The sequence below is a fragment of the Magnolia sinica genome, chromosome 12 (assembly GCF_029962835.1).
Source record: "Magnolia sinica isolate HGM2019 chromosome 12, MsV1, whole genome shotgun sequence".
Classification (NCBI taxonomy): Eukaryota; Viridiplantae; Streptophyta; class Magnoliopsida; order Magnoliales; family Magnoliaceae; genus Magnolia; species Magnolia sinica.
In genome coordinates this window covers 74,015,356-74,031,688 of record NC_080584.1, presented here as the reverse complement: position 1 = coordinate 74,031,688, position 16,333 = coordinate 74,015,356, and the positions used below count along the sequence as shown (strand labels likewise).

At 38.8% G+C, this 16,333-nt stretch overlaps 2 protein-coding genes across 2 annotated transcripts; both read left to right on the top strand.

Annotated features, from left to right (window-relative positions):
- The first annotated feature begins 13,550 nt into the window (after nt 1-13,550).
- Nucleotides 13,551-14,488, top strand: LOC131220251 (protein NODULATION SIGNALING PATHWAY 2-like). Its single transcript, XM_058215205.1, has 2 exons — nt 13,551-13,661; nt 13,790-14,488. The coding sequence occupies exons 1-2, from the start codon at nt 13,551-13,553 to the stop codon at nt 14,486-14,488; spliced, it is 810 nt and encodes a 269-aa protein (XP_058071188.1).
- A 57-nt stretch (nt 14,489-14,545) lies between these two features.
- Nucleotides 14,546-15,172, top strand: LOC131220250 (DELLA protein 2-like). Its single transcript, XM_058215204.1, has one exon. The coding sequence runs from the start codon at nt 14,546-14,548 to the stop codon at nt 15,170-15,172; it is 627 nt and encodes a 208-aa protein (XP_058071187.1).
- The last annotated feature ends 1,161 nt before the right edge of the window (nt 15,173-16,333 follow it).

Sequence of the window (16,333 nt, the reverse complement as noted above, 5' to 3'; positions counted from 1 at the left end):
CAGCATGCAACAGGTTAATGGTTCATGCACAACAATTAAAAAACGGCAAAAAAATGGCTAGTTTTCTCCAACAGCTAGAAAACGGTTATGGGATTTATGTCCTATAGCCTATAAAATGAGGGCTTGGATGGGTTTCCAAACAATCTCTCAACCCACTCCAGCAGACCCATACGAACTGAGACAATCCTCCACTCCTCTCCTATACTCCAGTAATTCCAACAAGACTAAAAGGGTTGAACCTTTGCTTGAAGAACAGACCAACGGTGTGGTATAAAACGGTTCGATTGAACCAGTGGCTGAAGACTTGACCAGTGCAGTGGCTTAAATCACATAATTTTTTTCTCTTTCTTTCTACTGGGATTTTTTCTTTTATTGTATTTCTGTCAGACTGAGTGTAACAGAGTTCCAATAGGTGGGCCTTCATGTTTGCCTGTAACCTATCAGCATACTCAATTCACTTGAGTAGGGACAAATAACATTTTAAGGACAACGTTTCAAACGTACTTCAGCCTGTCCATATTTCAGACTAATTTGCATTTTTCGGATTTCATATTTTACAGAAAAAAATATTATTCTATAAATTTCCAATATAGAGTTCAAGGTTATTGTAAGATGCATGTGGTCCATTAGATTGAAACTTAAGGCTTTTGGGCAAGGGCTATGTGTAAGGGTGCCAAATCCACCCAAATAGGTTCCAAATCCACCATTGGAGGACAGTCCCTAAAGTGGATCTCATTCATGAGGTCCGTGACACTGTAGAAGCATATATGCTCTAGAGTGTCGGGCTGGACATGCATCAATGCAATCCCAATTAGTATTTATCACCCTCTCCTGCCCAACCTTACCAAATCTCCAAAGAGAATACACACATAATCCTTATGTTATAGTTTGTATTGATGTAAAAATTCGGTCGATCCTTCCTCATCTCCTATTAATTGAAGTACATGTGATTTAATGAAAAATAAGAGAAAACATTGGGGGTGCCGGTTAAGGCCGGAGACTTTCGATGCCTAAGTCAAGGTACGTCTGCAGAAAGTGTAGAATAATCGGGATAGTTGTTGTGCCTTTTACTGTAGAGGAGGCCTTTATTTATAGCATTTGGTCACATAATCGTATATGGCAATGCCTGTGATTGCATATTATGGAAGAGATCTTCCTCCGAACATGTCGTGATTGATTCTCGAGATCCCCGGCGAATATCTCAAAGAATATTCTTATCTTAATATATTGTAAGTGTATTTGTATTCCGATGTGATGGTCGATATCCAAGGTTAACCTCTAACGCCGAGGTTGGTAAGGCCGAGGTAATTTTTCGGCCTTCAAGTAATCTAAGCTAAGCAAAAACTACAAAAGAAAATGATTAAAATAATATCCAATCCGCTTCCTTCATCGGCTAAGTGCATGTTTGTTAAATCTGAAGTCCGAAGTCTGAATCTGAAATCTGAATTAAAGTTTGAATATGAAGTCGGAAAACTAATATTGAATTTAGAACAACCTGTTTGTTAACTAACATATAAAATGTTTAAAATATGTTAATTTGACACATTTACCCATTTGAAATAATCGTAATTGAATCTCTACCATTAAAAACTTTATAGATTCCAGTGGAATGTTTATTTGCCATCTAACCTATTAATAATGTAAAAAAGATTAGCATGAAGAGACCGCATAAATATCATCTTAATCCAAAACTTTTATTGCCAATGAGAAATTTTTAATGTATGTGTTTTATCCAAGTCGTTCATTCATTTTTCCAAATCATTTTAAAGAATGATCCCAAAAATGAGGATGATCCAAATCTCAAGTGGCCCAGAACTTTCATGGCCCATTAATGGTCAATCACCATCGTTTCCTATGGTATGGTCCAGGTAATAATTGGATTTGCTTCATTTTTTATTTTCTTTTATAATGCCCTAAAATGATTCGAAAAAACGGATGGACAGAGTCAATATAGAATATATATATATATATATATATATATATATATATATATATATAGGCCCTTCGGTAAGGGTTGCACTGTCTTGAGTGAGTGGGGGTGTGACATTGAAGGAAGGTCCACGCAACACTGATTCCTTGAGAAAGGGTTTCGGAGCAAGTTCGGATGCTAGGTGAGGCCCACCATGATGTTAGTGAGAAATCCATCCATCTATTCATTTTGCTAGATCATGTTAGGACACACAACCACAAATGAGGTGGATCCAAAATTCAAGTGGGCCACATGAGAGGAAAAATTGGAGAAAATAATTCCCACCGTTGAAACCTTCCTTAGCTCCACCTTGATGTTTATATACCATCCAAGCCATTTCTAAGGTCGTGGATACTGGGATGAATTGAAAAGTCAAAATACTTGGGCTGATACAAAAAATTTGTTCCCATACTAATGTTTAAACCTTGGTCACTGAATCTCCACTATTTCCTCTCGTCTAAGCTTTGGATCCATTATTAAAAACTCCATCGATTCTACCAAAACGTTTGTTTGTCAACCAACCTATTGTTAAGGTCACAAACAACTAAATAAAGAGATCACACAAAGAAGTTTTTAATGGTTAATCACCACATTTCTTGTACTATGGTTCACCTGAGATTTGGAGCTGCTTCATTTTTTAGATCATGCCCTTAAATGAGCTTTCAATACGGATGGACGGTGTGGATGTAGTCACGTACATCACGGTTGGCCCCACAGTCAGAGGTCCCACCCACCTCCATGGATCCGAGGTCTCACCCAAAATCCGGGCGGGAACTGCCTGCTACCCAATCAGCCAGAAGCGGATTGGCTGGTGTACCACAGGCCACTTATGTTGACGTCAGCAAGTTATGTGGGTCCCATAATGAGGTATATGTTATATCCCAACCGTCCTTTCATTTGGAGTGGTCGTCCTAAGGTTTAAACCGAAAAATAAGACAAATCCAAATATCAAGTGGACCACACTGAAAAAGGCTCTGAGGGATCGAACGTCTACCATTCAAACCATTTTGAGGGTCACAGAAGTGGTGACGTCACTTTAGTAGGGAGACTGCTACCGTCGAGTTCAGTGGCTAATCGGTGTCAGGAGATCCCACCAGCAAAAGAATTAATGAATCCTTATTTCATTCATTTCTATATTAATTTTCAAATATCCTTTGGCGGAATTCCTTAATTCTAACTTTCCTACAGCAGACAACCTTTCTTCTCTTGAACTTAATTTCTTATCTTTGATGTCTGTTTGGCTTTATATTCTTGTTTTTCTTTATAGATTCTACCTAGGTTCTTGTTGGATGGCCCCTCATGCAGCCAAAATCCTCAGCAGGCCAAGCAAGCAAGATCGACAGCGACAAAACCATGGTTCCTGTTTGTTCAATGTTCTTTGTGGGAAATATTCCAAATTTTTTTTTTCTTTTTTTTTCCCAAAATTCCTGTTTTTCAGTTCGTACATCATGGACAGGGATGATTTATCTGGTGGGCCCACCTTGACCTAGGAGGACGCGGTTTGGCTGGTGACACTACAACAAATGAGACTTTTAGCGGCGCTCACAAGCGCCGCTATAAGTCCCTAAAAGCGCCGGTGATTATTTTATTGGCGCTTGTCAAGCGCCGATAAATGGGTATGTCGCCAAAAGTATTGGCGGCGCTAGTAACTTCTATCGGCGCCTTTCTGAGCGCCGATAATTGTCTGTTTTTCCGTCGCGAAAAAGCGCCGGTAAAAATGGTTTGTGGACACTTTTTCTTGCGAAAAAGCGCCGTAAGATTTCTACACAAGCGCCGGTAGAAGCCTTTGTATGGATTTCTAAGGCCCTAGCATGCCAGTAATTTTTTTATTATATATAATTCAATCAAAACCTGTATTTTTTAAAGATTTGAAACATAAAAATGATGCAATACAAATAAAACTGAATATTAAACAAAATTTATATTACCACACAAAAAAAAAAAAAATTACAATAAATGGTCTTGAATGTAAATAAATAAATAAAAACAAATCCTCTATATGGTCTTACTCCTAGCATGAGTGGCGTCAAAAGGCTGAAGTGATTTGAACTCTGGATTGCCCCACTTGTATGCAACGAGAAGAGTGGATCACCCACCATTAGCCCTTTGAAAATTGCTCCTATGATAGCCAGAACCAGGCTAGTCCTTAGCTGCTCCATGGAAGTTGGTTTTTCGGCGCTTTACGTGGCTTCCCATCAATGGCATAACCATGGTTACAATGTTACTCTACTTATAGTATGGGGTCGATAAAAGAAAAAAAAATAAATTCATTAAAAATTGTCTTGGGAAAAGAGAACAAGATAAATACAGATCTACATAATTTTCAAAAGACCCAAAAAGAAAAAAAGAAAAAGAAAAAGAAAGATTACCTTGGAATGTGAAAAAGACCCACTTTGTTTGCATACAAAGGGCTTATACTTGTGATTTGATCCATCTGCTTCCACTTTTGTACCAGAAAAGATGAACAAAACCATCAAAGCAGCTCCCACCAATTTCACTAAAGGGCTAAAAGCTTTCCACCAAAGAACCAAATGGTTCTAAGTCATTCAAATAGTATTAGAATTACATGATGTTAGGCTGGTCGAAAAATAAATTTATTAGACTTTCAACTGGAGACAATTTAATGATGTTCTTACATTGTTTTACACCCCCAAAAGCATAGGGTTGACACCATTTTCCCTCACAAAGATTTAATCTACCAAGCATGTATTGAAGTTAGGTTGACACTTCTCATTTACGAAAATAAAAACAGATGGAAGAAAAAGGAAACATATTCAAGATCACTGCATCAATCAATACATGGTAAACAAGGATTTCAAGTGATTAATGTCAAACAGTAAGCATGTCATCAATAGAACCATACCTATTACTTCCATCTAGAGCAGAAGCCACCATAGCATGCCTCATATCAGAACCAGTTTGCAATGATTGAGCTTTCAACATCTGCTATTGTCGAGCCAATGATGCCTGGTAATATTTGTACAAAGAATTAGATAGATGGCTAAAAGTTTAACACTGACCATAAAATAAAACCAATATTTTATATCTATTTAAGCTTTGTTTGGATGCACAACCGAATCAAATTGCAAAAGTTTTTTTTTTTTGTTTTTTAAAAAAAATAGTAGCAAAAGTACAAGTAGGAGACTTTTGGTTATTGAAATGACACGTGTCATTGAAGCGGCTTGGTGGATCACAGTCACTGAAGCCTCCCAATTCCCTGAAGTGCACTTTTATAGGCAAGGAGGGAATGCCCTAATACCACGCCAATATTCCTCAAAACTGTTGAATCTGTGAGGTCTCGCTGGCAATAGCATACAAAATAATGAGAAAATTAAACATGACCACTGATATCCCTCTTGCCAAATGAGAAGACTCACTGCTATCGCTGTTTCAATATAAACATGATGCCCTCCGTTTATCACGGCTTTAAAGACCATTTGGAAGTTTGGTGAAATAAGGATTTGTTCTACTATTCCAGCAGAACAAATCTGCTATCTGTTTTCCATGGAGATGGGAACAATGTTAGCCTCCCATTTACCAACCTTACCACTCCAGATTGTAAGTGCTAATAGTTGCTACAACTTGCAGCTAGGATGGAGCATAGATGCCAATCCCATGCAACTAAATATAAAACCTACATACTGGTTTCTACTTCCTCACAGGATCGTCACTCTCTTGGAAGCAGTGGCTAATTATTAATATTATCAGGTGAACCAACTTTTTGAGAGAGCATGGTGTTCTTAATCAGGAGAGACTGAAGTGGCTATTTGCAGCACACACCCAAACGTGGTGAAATCCGGGCAATTCATCTGATGGGCCTACCATTAATGTGATCTGGCCTACCAATCAGGTTGGCACACATTAGCAAGCCACACGCCAGAATCATAATCATCATCTCTGTTTTTGGGATCAGCTTTAGTCGCCAATCAAAGTTGAAACATGAAGAAGTTGGGTGGCTCATGTATGAGAAAAATGACTGGTTAGAAAAAGATGAGGAACAGTCTATGTTCAACATATTTTTGGGCCAGGGTGGCTCCCACCTTATGTGTGGGCCGGATCTCTGCATATACCAAGTTGGCACTTGTCCTGTGAATTACCTCTTCACAGTTCTCTTTTTTTGGATTATTTTCGGGGGGATCCAGGGCACATTTTTTGCAAGGTGCTTGGGGTACTGGAATTTTGAAGTTTTATATGTTCATGTCAGTGAACAGGGACCATAAATGTCAATGTATGGCGTTCAAATGATAATTTGAACCCTGACTACAACTGACTATTTTCAATATCAACAATGCTTTCGGTACAAACTTCTTGTAATGAGAAAAGAAGTCCAAATCTGAGTATCTGCAACAGTGTAACATAAACTTAAGGAATAACCTAACACTTAAAATGACAGACAGTGTTGGCTTACCTTTGCAAAGTGCTCGAAAATTCTCTACAGCAATGACAAAAAACAAATAGAGATTAGGTGACATCCAAAAGCCATATGAGAAAGCACTGGGACAATCAACAAAATGGCAATGGGTTGCAACTTGTAAGGAAAACAAAAAATGATAACTGCCATTTGGGTCCCACTGCCCCAAACATCAGTGTTTCGCTGTTTCAACTTTCAACTACTTGATGAAATTTGAAATGAGGGGAACTGTTTTTTATTTGTGGATGAAAGGCAAAAATAAAAAACAGAAAATTGATAATTTCTATTTGGGTCTCACTGCACTGCACCAAATGCTTGACCAAATTTCATAGGGCTCCAAAGGTGCTGGAGGCAGGTGGGGCCCACTTCCATCATCATTCAACGATGATATTCAACCATAGAGGAATGCCACTATTGGGTTTTGTTCTGACCTTCCATGAAAGAAGGGAAACCAAAGAATTCCACCACTGCTGATAAATCAATTACCTCTCCTGCAGGGCCGACTGAAAATTGCAGATTTTGGATGGTCAGTGCAATCCAGATCAAAGAGGCTCACCATGTGTGGAACTTTGGATTATCAAGCACCAGAAATGGTAACAAACAAAGCACATGACTACACAGTTGACAACTGGACCTTGGGCATCCTCTGCTATGAGTTCCTTTACGGCGTCCCACCTTTCGAAGCCGATAACCAGGAAGATACATTCAAAAGGTTAGAAAAGCTTCATCTGCCTATCTACATTTCCCAAAGTTTACACAGAGCTTATAATACTACTATCTATGTGTAGGATTGTGGAGATCGACTTGAGTTTTCCTCCCACTGCTCATGTGTCTGCAGAAGCAAAGGACCTGATCTGTCGGGTATGATGATCAGAAGCATCTATGTATTGAAAATCATTACGCATAAGCGTCTATGTATGTGTTAACATTCTAGTTGTAAATGTGCAGCTTCTGGTGAAGGATTCTTTCAATTACAGCCCAACAAAATTCTTAACACAGATAAATTACAGAACATATAGTTTGCACAATAGAAAATATGAGTAAAGCACCTTCAGTATTGTCAGCTGCTCAACATGATCTATCATATAGTTTGAACTGTTGAAGTTTCTAGGATGACTGTGGCTCTATCACAGTGCACTACCTGATGAATGGCCCTGAACTGTGACACATGGAAGTTGAATCATAGCCCTTTCAAATTTACGCAAAAATCCATCAGCCGTGAATTCTTACAAATGTTCTGGCCTTAATATAAGTTGGATAACGACCCTTTTGAATTAATGCAACAAAAAAAAAAAAGAGCACAGGCCCGCCAATCTGATCCATGTGGGAGGTACAAGTCCGTGGAAAATTCCTTCCAACACCTTGTGACAACCATATTAATTGTCATGAAGAAATGAAAACAGTGGTTGAAGAACAAGCTAAATATCAAATATGAATGTCTCACACAATGCATGAATGCTACATGTACAGCGGCAAATACAAATAGCAAGCTGATTGACTCCAAGAAAAAGGGCCTAGACTTAAATCAATAAATGCCCATCTGATACAAAATATGTACAATAAATAGTCCTCCAAAATGTAGATTTTCTCACTATTATGTGATTATTTATCTGGAGATTGGATTAGTGGTCATTCGTTATGCTGTTAGAAAATGGAAAATACCTGTTGGTCCTATTTCAACAAACAAGTGTCCACGAACCAGTGGTTAGGATCTTGCTCTGCATTTTCTGGATTCCCGCAAACAGAGTAAAAAGCTTGTGCAAAGGAATGGCGAAAACACCAAGTTCTTTGATCAGCAGTTACTCCCCTATACAGAGTAAAAACAGAAAATATCAGATTCTCACCCTGCACAAAAAGAAAAGAAAATATCAGATTCTTGCCCTGCACAAAAAGATGAGACCTGGATATGTGGAGCCACAGGAAACTATGTAAAGAACAAAACAGTGAAATTCAAGTAAGTTAACATGTTCAAGGTCTGCAAGATCTGGAAATCTGTCTCACGAAAGCGGAAAAAATGAAGAGGAGAAGCTAAAATATAGTGAGAATCAGCAAACAAAATGCAGAGGAGCTAAAAGACCCTGGTTACAAGTTCCAAAACCCAATTTCAGGTTCAAGATGATGAGATTGAACCATGCACCAAAAAAATCTTCATCTAAGAGATGATTGTCTATAAAGATGAATTGGATCCAGGGACTCTCACTTCTTGCCAAGGAACTGCCCCATACGAGCTTCCCATTGGCCGCATTTGTGCAGTTAAATAATGATGGAAATCTGGACAAAAAGAATATTCACTGGTATTGAAAAAAGCATCAAATAACATATTCACTGTAAGCAGAAAAATAATTACTAAAATATGCTCCACACATTATAAACTTTAACTTTGCACATGAAGGTATAACATAATCAAGGGCAACTGATTGAAGTATAAGGAAACATAGTACGCATCCATCCAAGATAATGCAACATAAGCATTACCTGCATAATAACAACTCTTCAACACAAGGAATAAAAAAACATAATAAACTTCCAGTTCTTTGCTGGCACCAATGAAGTGTCTGCATTGAAACCAAAGGTACTTCATGGGATTTTAAAATTTTAAAGATGATATACAACAACCCATTTGGTGAAGCAAGGACTCATCTTCAAAGAAAATTCCCCATGAAAACATGCACATGAAACACAAAGCTTCTTTATTTTTTTCAAGTTAACAGCACATACTCACACAAACATGCAAGGCAACCATATCTCACCTGAACATGAGATTGTGAGTATCCACCATAGCTGCTGACTTTACTTTGCTAAACACTCCCTGCAACGAAAAAAAAAATGTAATAAAATGACTTAGTGAAGAGAAAACGGATACAAACTATAGTAGGTCCACAAAAGATCATATTGGGGTGGTCTACCTGATGCACAGCCTAGATGTAGCACATGTATGCCACATTCTCATGTGTTGGAATGTCTGTTGTCTATTGAATTAGCAAACCTTTACAAGAAGGGTGTAGCCATGAAAGATGAAAGCTCACCTTTCCTCCAAAATGGAAGACGAGCAAAGAGAACAACAGTTGGAATTCCCACAATGTAGAAAGCTCCAAGGTTAATGAGAGCACTGGTCTTTTGCCACCCTCATCCTATAGCAGTTCCTAAATGATTGAAGAATTTATAACAGCATGTGACTGATTCAAATTGAGAATCTTCACAAACATGAAAGTGAAAGGGACTAAAATCTACTATAAACATGATTGTCATGAGCATAAATCTAGAACTCACTAAGTTGACACATTTGAATTCCCACATTGATGATCAAAGTTTGAAATTCCAATGGGAATACAGAAGCAGTTGGAAGCTGAAAACTTTAACAATGCTTCCAAAGCATCACCAAAAAACAGAGGCCAGAAAAGAACATTCAATTTTGGCCTCTATCATGTACTAAGACTCCAATCTAGTATTGTGCTAGGTTGCCTCATTGAGGAACCATCAAAGTTTAATTTCCACCACCCAATCAATGGGCAAAACCACTTGACAAAATAGCACAACAAAAAGCAAGAAGGCCCATCTAAAGCAAAATTAGAGAAATAAAATGAATATCACCTCCTTATGTTGCTTCCTATACATGGTCCAGGAAAGCTTTGACAGCTTCAGCTGGTTGTGGAAGTACCTCTTGCATTTTGAATTTGCAAACAACAGTTAAGGTAGATCCCAAATTAGAAAAGGTGACAGCAAAAGTGAGATACAGGCATTTGAATGAAATATATAGAATACAAGCTACCATATTGTGATATGCTACATTTTGAAAGGTACTATACTGTTTGCAGGCAAGTACAATCCAATACAAAATACACATTAATATACTCATAATGTGTGCATCTTTTTTTTCTTTTTAATGGTACAGAAATCAGAAAACCCAAAGCCAATTTACCTTTGCCTGGTCCGAACAGAGAAACCAAACATGTCATTTGCCGCAAAGCTCTTCGTAGGATGATACTTGAAAAGAATCTATAATGACAAAAAAAAAAACATACATCATCCACATGTTTTATTAGCCAGGCATGCCTGCTCCACAAATGCATCAACATATTTTCATGGCCACAGTTCACATACAAGATTAATGTAAAGAGGTCATATCTAGAGGTCGTATCCCCTTTGAGAAGGATGAGTATTTCATGCTGTGGCGAACAAAAAAGAATGCAGGTTAAACAAACCAAGAGCCAAATACATATTATCTAATCCCCTTAAAATCTTGAATAGTACAAGTATCTGAAGCAGATGGTTTCACACCCAAACTCACAAGTTTTTGATGCAGATGGATTTGTAGCCACAGTGGCATGTTTGGATCCTCAATTATATTGTATTGAGATAAATAAAGAGTGAATTTCCAAATTGGCATGGCACCATTCTAATTCATAGTAATGGTGGAAGCCCAAGTTGCAATTCCATGAAATTCGAGTTGTGTACCAAATAATTTTAAAGGTCATAGCAGCAGATATGGGGCCCAGTTCCACATTGTTCAGTTCCTTCTTTATCAGCTTGATTTATTGCAATGCAGTTATATATATATATATATATATATATATATATATATATATATATATATATATATATATATAACTAGCCATTTCTCAGACGAACATCATACATATTCTACTGTGAAATGGTTGGTTTTTCTGAGCAAAAACAAGTATTGCCCTTTTATGCACAAAAAAATAAAAATAAAAAAATAAAAAAAAACAAACAAACAAACAAACACAATACAATCAAAGTAATAAAAAAGAGGGATGAAAAGGAAAAACAGAGACAATCATAGATCCAAAAAACATCAAGTACCCTGATTATATTTCGATGCCTGAGGAGCAGAACAACCTAATTTTCAGGGTAGAATCGTGGGCCCTGGAATACGATCTAATCAGTGTGGTCCACTGGATGCAGAATCCGGACCTCTCATGCATGTGCCCACGTGCAGATGTGTAGGGCGCTATGTGCGTATGGAGAATGCAAATTCAAATGAAAAAAAAAAAACCATTTTCTCATTCTAATCTTCCAAAATGCAGACCCTATCTCTCTCTCTATATATATATATATGAAGGTTTTAGCTAATACCTTTGAACTTGTGAATCAGATCAACACCATCAACAACCCTGATTCGAGAATCTACAGATGTAATAAGCACTTCTAAATTAGGGATTCGACCATGCAAATCCCTAAAAATGGATTCGACAATGCAAATCCCTAAAAATGGATTCTACAACTCAAATCCCTAATTAGGGATTTGTATTTAACAAAACATATTCCTAATCAAGTATTCTAAAATAGATCATACCTGAGAATTTGAGATTCACCAGCAGCAGAAGATCGAATTGCAGCAGAGTGCAGAAAACATATCCAAAACCCTAGGAAACAAGAGAGTAGCAGATCTAGATACTAGGGAGAGATCCCAAAGCAGCCGTGAGAGAGAAAGAGGAGAGAGAGAAGGAGAGAGTCATGGAGTTGCAGAGAGAGAGAGAGAGAGAGAGACGGGTAGGAAATAGGAGATTCGTGGACTTGCAGAGAGAGAGAGAGAGAGAGAGAGAGAGAGAGAGAGAGATGTCAAAGAGTTTTTTTTTTTAATATGGTACGAGAGCGAGAGAGAGAGAGAGAGAGAGAGAGAGATGTGAGAGAGTTTTTTTTTTTTTTTTAATATGGTACGATATCCGTCGTTGGGTCTTCGTTAGCGCCGATAAACGTGTAGCACAAATGCCGTTTATACCGCTTTTTGTTGTAGTGATCACCCCAACACTATCCTGCTAGCTGATGTCGAAGATCTGTGGGACCCACAACGATGTGTTTGTTTTATCCACGCTGTCCATTCATTTTTTTCAGCTTGTTCTAGGGCATTAGATAAAAAATGAGGCAGTTGCAAAGCTCAAGTGGACCACACCACAGGAAACAGTGGGGATTGAACACTTACCGTTGAAAGCTTCTTAGGGCCCACCAAAATGTTTATTTTCCATACAACCTGTTCATAAAGTCCCGTTACCCTGGATGAAGGGAAAACATAAATATCAGCTTGATCCCCAGTAATTTTTCAACGGTAAGGATTCAATCCTCACTGTTTCCTGTGGTGTAGTCCACTTAAGTTTTGGATCAGCCTCATTTTTAAATTCATGTAGTAAATTGGTCTGTAAAAATGGATGGACGGCATAGATAAAATCCATATATATTTGTGGGGCCCACAGAGATTTGAAACCAGTAAGCTTGCTGATGTCGGGGTCACCAGCCAAACCGCGTCCGACCCAGCTACTCGCGCCACATTTTCTTTAGTCGAATGTCGATCGGCTGCCGCTGTATTTCTTTACCTAACAATCGATCTTCACGCTACCAAATGAAGGGTTGTGATTGTCCCATTGGAGTGCTCCATCCACTGCGGGGCCCATCAGATTAATCTTCTGGATTGAGGATCCTCTCAGTCCTCATTCTTTATGAGTACCTTGTGGATGAATCAATTGATCTGTAACCCAAGATGTATATCTTATGGAGGAATCATATCAGTGGATCATATGGCTTGGATTTCGGACCGTTTATCTGATGGGTCCCAAAATCTTCTCTCTGGGACAATCCTAAATAGACAGTTAAGAAAAAGTAAATGCAGCTACAGTCATTCATCAACATATAAACCACCAAACAATGGAAGACTGGGATCTTCCCATCCAAGAAAATTTCAGACCATAGTCAATTGGAAGCAACGCCCATCAGATCAATGGCTTGGATCAACGAACCATGGAGACCACTTTTACAAACTGAAGAACTGAGCCAGTCTTCTGTACCACATGATCTATCACATTGAAAAAGAATTTCATACATCAAACAGTACTAAGATTCATATAAGTATTTTTGTTATAAGAAAATATTTGTATTTTGAAGAGAGAATGAGAACTTCAGTGATGATCTCAATGTTCTTATTGGATTCTTTCGCTACTTTTCTTTTTTATTTTAATGTTAGCCCGTTCGCTTTTGTCTCTGTCGGATGATTTTATATACTACTATAACAAGATTACGATTTAAAGTGAACAATCCAAATCCTCTGATACAACTAAGAGCTAGCACTTGGGTGGTCTCCATTTTGATTGAGATGGTGAATGTCGTGTTCTCTTTCGAATAATCATTCGATTGCAATGAGAGAATTGAGAGGAAGAAATGAGAGAATTGAGACAGACCCATTTCTTCCAGATGGCAGATTGGTGCGACATTGATGACATCGGTCGCGAATACTATGTCTACCAAGAGAACTCATCAGAGAAAGGAACGGTCATGTCCAACGATCAGCTGTCATCTATGAAAATTTCAGAGAGATGAAATGATAATCGATACGGTTTCTACGCCAATTCATCCATAAAGAAAATGGAAAGTCCAATGCTGGAGGAGACTGTAAGCAGGAGAAGACACCAAAGAAAAAGAAGGCTTTTCAGCTCTTGAGAAACTACATATCCGGGTACAAGCGATTGCGCGGAGAGAATCTGAACAAGTCAAGTGAAGAAGCTCCACAGCCCACAAAAGGAGGTAGAGAATTATCGACCGACGATGTAATGAGGATCGCTGTGGCCCGCTACATCCAATTCTCACTCGAAATGGAGGATGGTCTCTCAAAGCTTAAGCTCCCCTTGGGTTCCATGCTTTCAGGTTTCTCAGATGAGGAAACTGAAGACGTGGAGCTCACCCACCTTCTTCTAGCTTCAGCTGAGAAGATTGGCAACTGGCAGTATGATCAAGTGAGAAATTTGCTCGTGCGTTGCAGCCGCCTCGGCTCCAATGTTGGTAATCCAGTCCAGAGAGTTGTTCACTACTTTACAGATGCATTGCGGGAAAGGATAGACAGAGAAACCGGAAGAGTTCTGTTAAAGGGATCGGATGGAACTAGATGGGGAGAAGGAGAAGATGTAGAAGAAATGCAGATGGGTCCCGATCCGGCTCTATTGGCCTGCCACCAACTAGTCTCAATTCCGGTAGTGACACAGTTCGTGGAAATTCAGGCCATTATCGAAAACATGGTGTCAGCGAAGAGGATCCATTTGATTGATCTTGGAATCAAGGTTGGGATGCAATGGAGCATCTTGATGCAGGCTCTCAAGGTGTGATTCACATGTCCCGTCGAGCATCTAAAGATAAGTGCAGTGGGGACATCGAAGGAGAGGATGAACGAGACGGGTCGACAGCTAGCAAGTTTTGCCGAGTCACTGAAACTACCATTTACTTTCAAGATGGTCATAGTATACGACATGAATGATCTCCACGAAGATCTATTCGAGATAGAGGCTGATGAAGTGGTCGGAGTCTATGCATCATTGATTCTTAGGACCATGATCATCAAGCCCAATCGTTTGGAGAACCTGCTGAGAGTGATAAGGAGACTCAAACCATGTACAATGACGGTCACTGAAGTCGAAGGGGATCAACATAATTCAAGCTCGTTTATCAACAGCTTCATCAAATCGCTCTTCTTCTACAGTGCGTGGTTTGATTGCCTCAACGATTGCATGGATCGAAATGATCCTAACAGGATGTCTCTTGAAGGGAAATTCTTATCACGAGGAATTCGAAGCATTGTTGCGACGGAGGGAGATGAGAGGATGATAATGCATGTGGGGATCAATCTGTGGAGGTCCTTCGGACGGTTTGGGTTCGTCGAAATTCAGGCTAGGCTGGCAGCTAAGAAGTTTGCTTGTGGTGGTCCTGTAAATCTTGATATGAATGAGAAAAGCTTGATTGTTGGATGGAAGGGTACCCCACTTTTTTCATTTTCAGCTTGGAAATTGAGATGAGAGATGTTGGGTTTCTTTCCCCATCAGATGTGAATATCATGGCATGTTAGAAAATTAACTATTTGAAGCTATTCAGTTATTGGGCTTTACTATGGTTTCTGCACTAGTCGTGTTGATGCTATTAGAATCAAATTCCTTATGGATTTGCTTGTAATACATATGTAGTCTTGTTGATGCTATTAGAATCAGAATTCCTAATGGATTTGCTTGTAATTCATTCATATGTTGGCCCAGTTGAATCCCTTGTCTATAAATTCTCTCTCTCTCTCTCTCTCTCTCTCTCTCTCTCTCTCTCTCTCTCTCTCTCAATGCTATTTTGCTGTTTTGTTTCTTTTCTCTGGAATTGATATCTTCATGGAAGAGTTCCAAAGACGATATTGTTAGATGTCATATAGATGCATGGATTCTCCAAAATTAATCCATGTTACCAAAACTTTCTCATTGGTTCTCCAAAATTAGTCCATGTTACCAAAACATAGTGATATGACTTAGTGTCCGAACATTAACCCACTGCCAGCGGTTTGGGATCTAGCTCTAGTTAGTGTCAGAACATTAACCCATTGCCAGAGTGGGATCTAGCTCTAGCCACAGCACTATCGTGCTCTTGTCATTGCATCACCATTAAATCTCACCGTCCGATCATCAAATCCTGAGGGCCACTTGAGAGACCCATTACAGAAATTTGATGATAATCACCCCTTTTTCTTTTAGCTGACCACGTCATTCTCGTAAACAATCATCACCTATGAATGCAAATAATCGGATGGTGCCGTGGATGCAGCTTGATCATGCATTCAATGTTGAAAGTTAGGTTTTTTGAAAATTAAAAATGTTGATGCAAAAATCTGATCCACTTTTTTTAGACTTTCAAGTACTTGCACAGGAAGAAGATAAAGGATACCCTACCTAGATAAGGAGACAAAATCAGGCTAGGAATTGGGTCCGATAGTATCAAGGGGTTTTGGCTAAGAGATTATGTGAGTACTTTTCACTATTAGAGATATTTCTATTTATCGTTGAAAAGAGGCGGTAATGTAGAAGAGATCTCCCTATTTAGTAGAGATATGCTGTAGCAGGAATCGAGTCCCGAATATGTCAGGATGATCTCCCAAGATCCTCGGCGAAGATTTAGGAAGATCCGTATTTCGAGCACATTGGTGT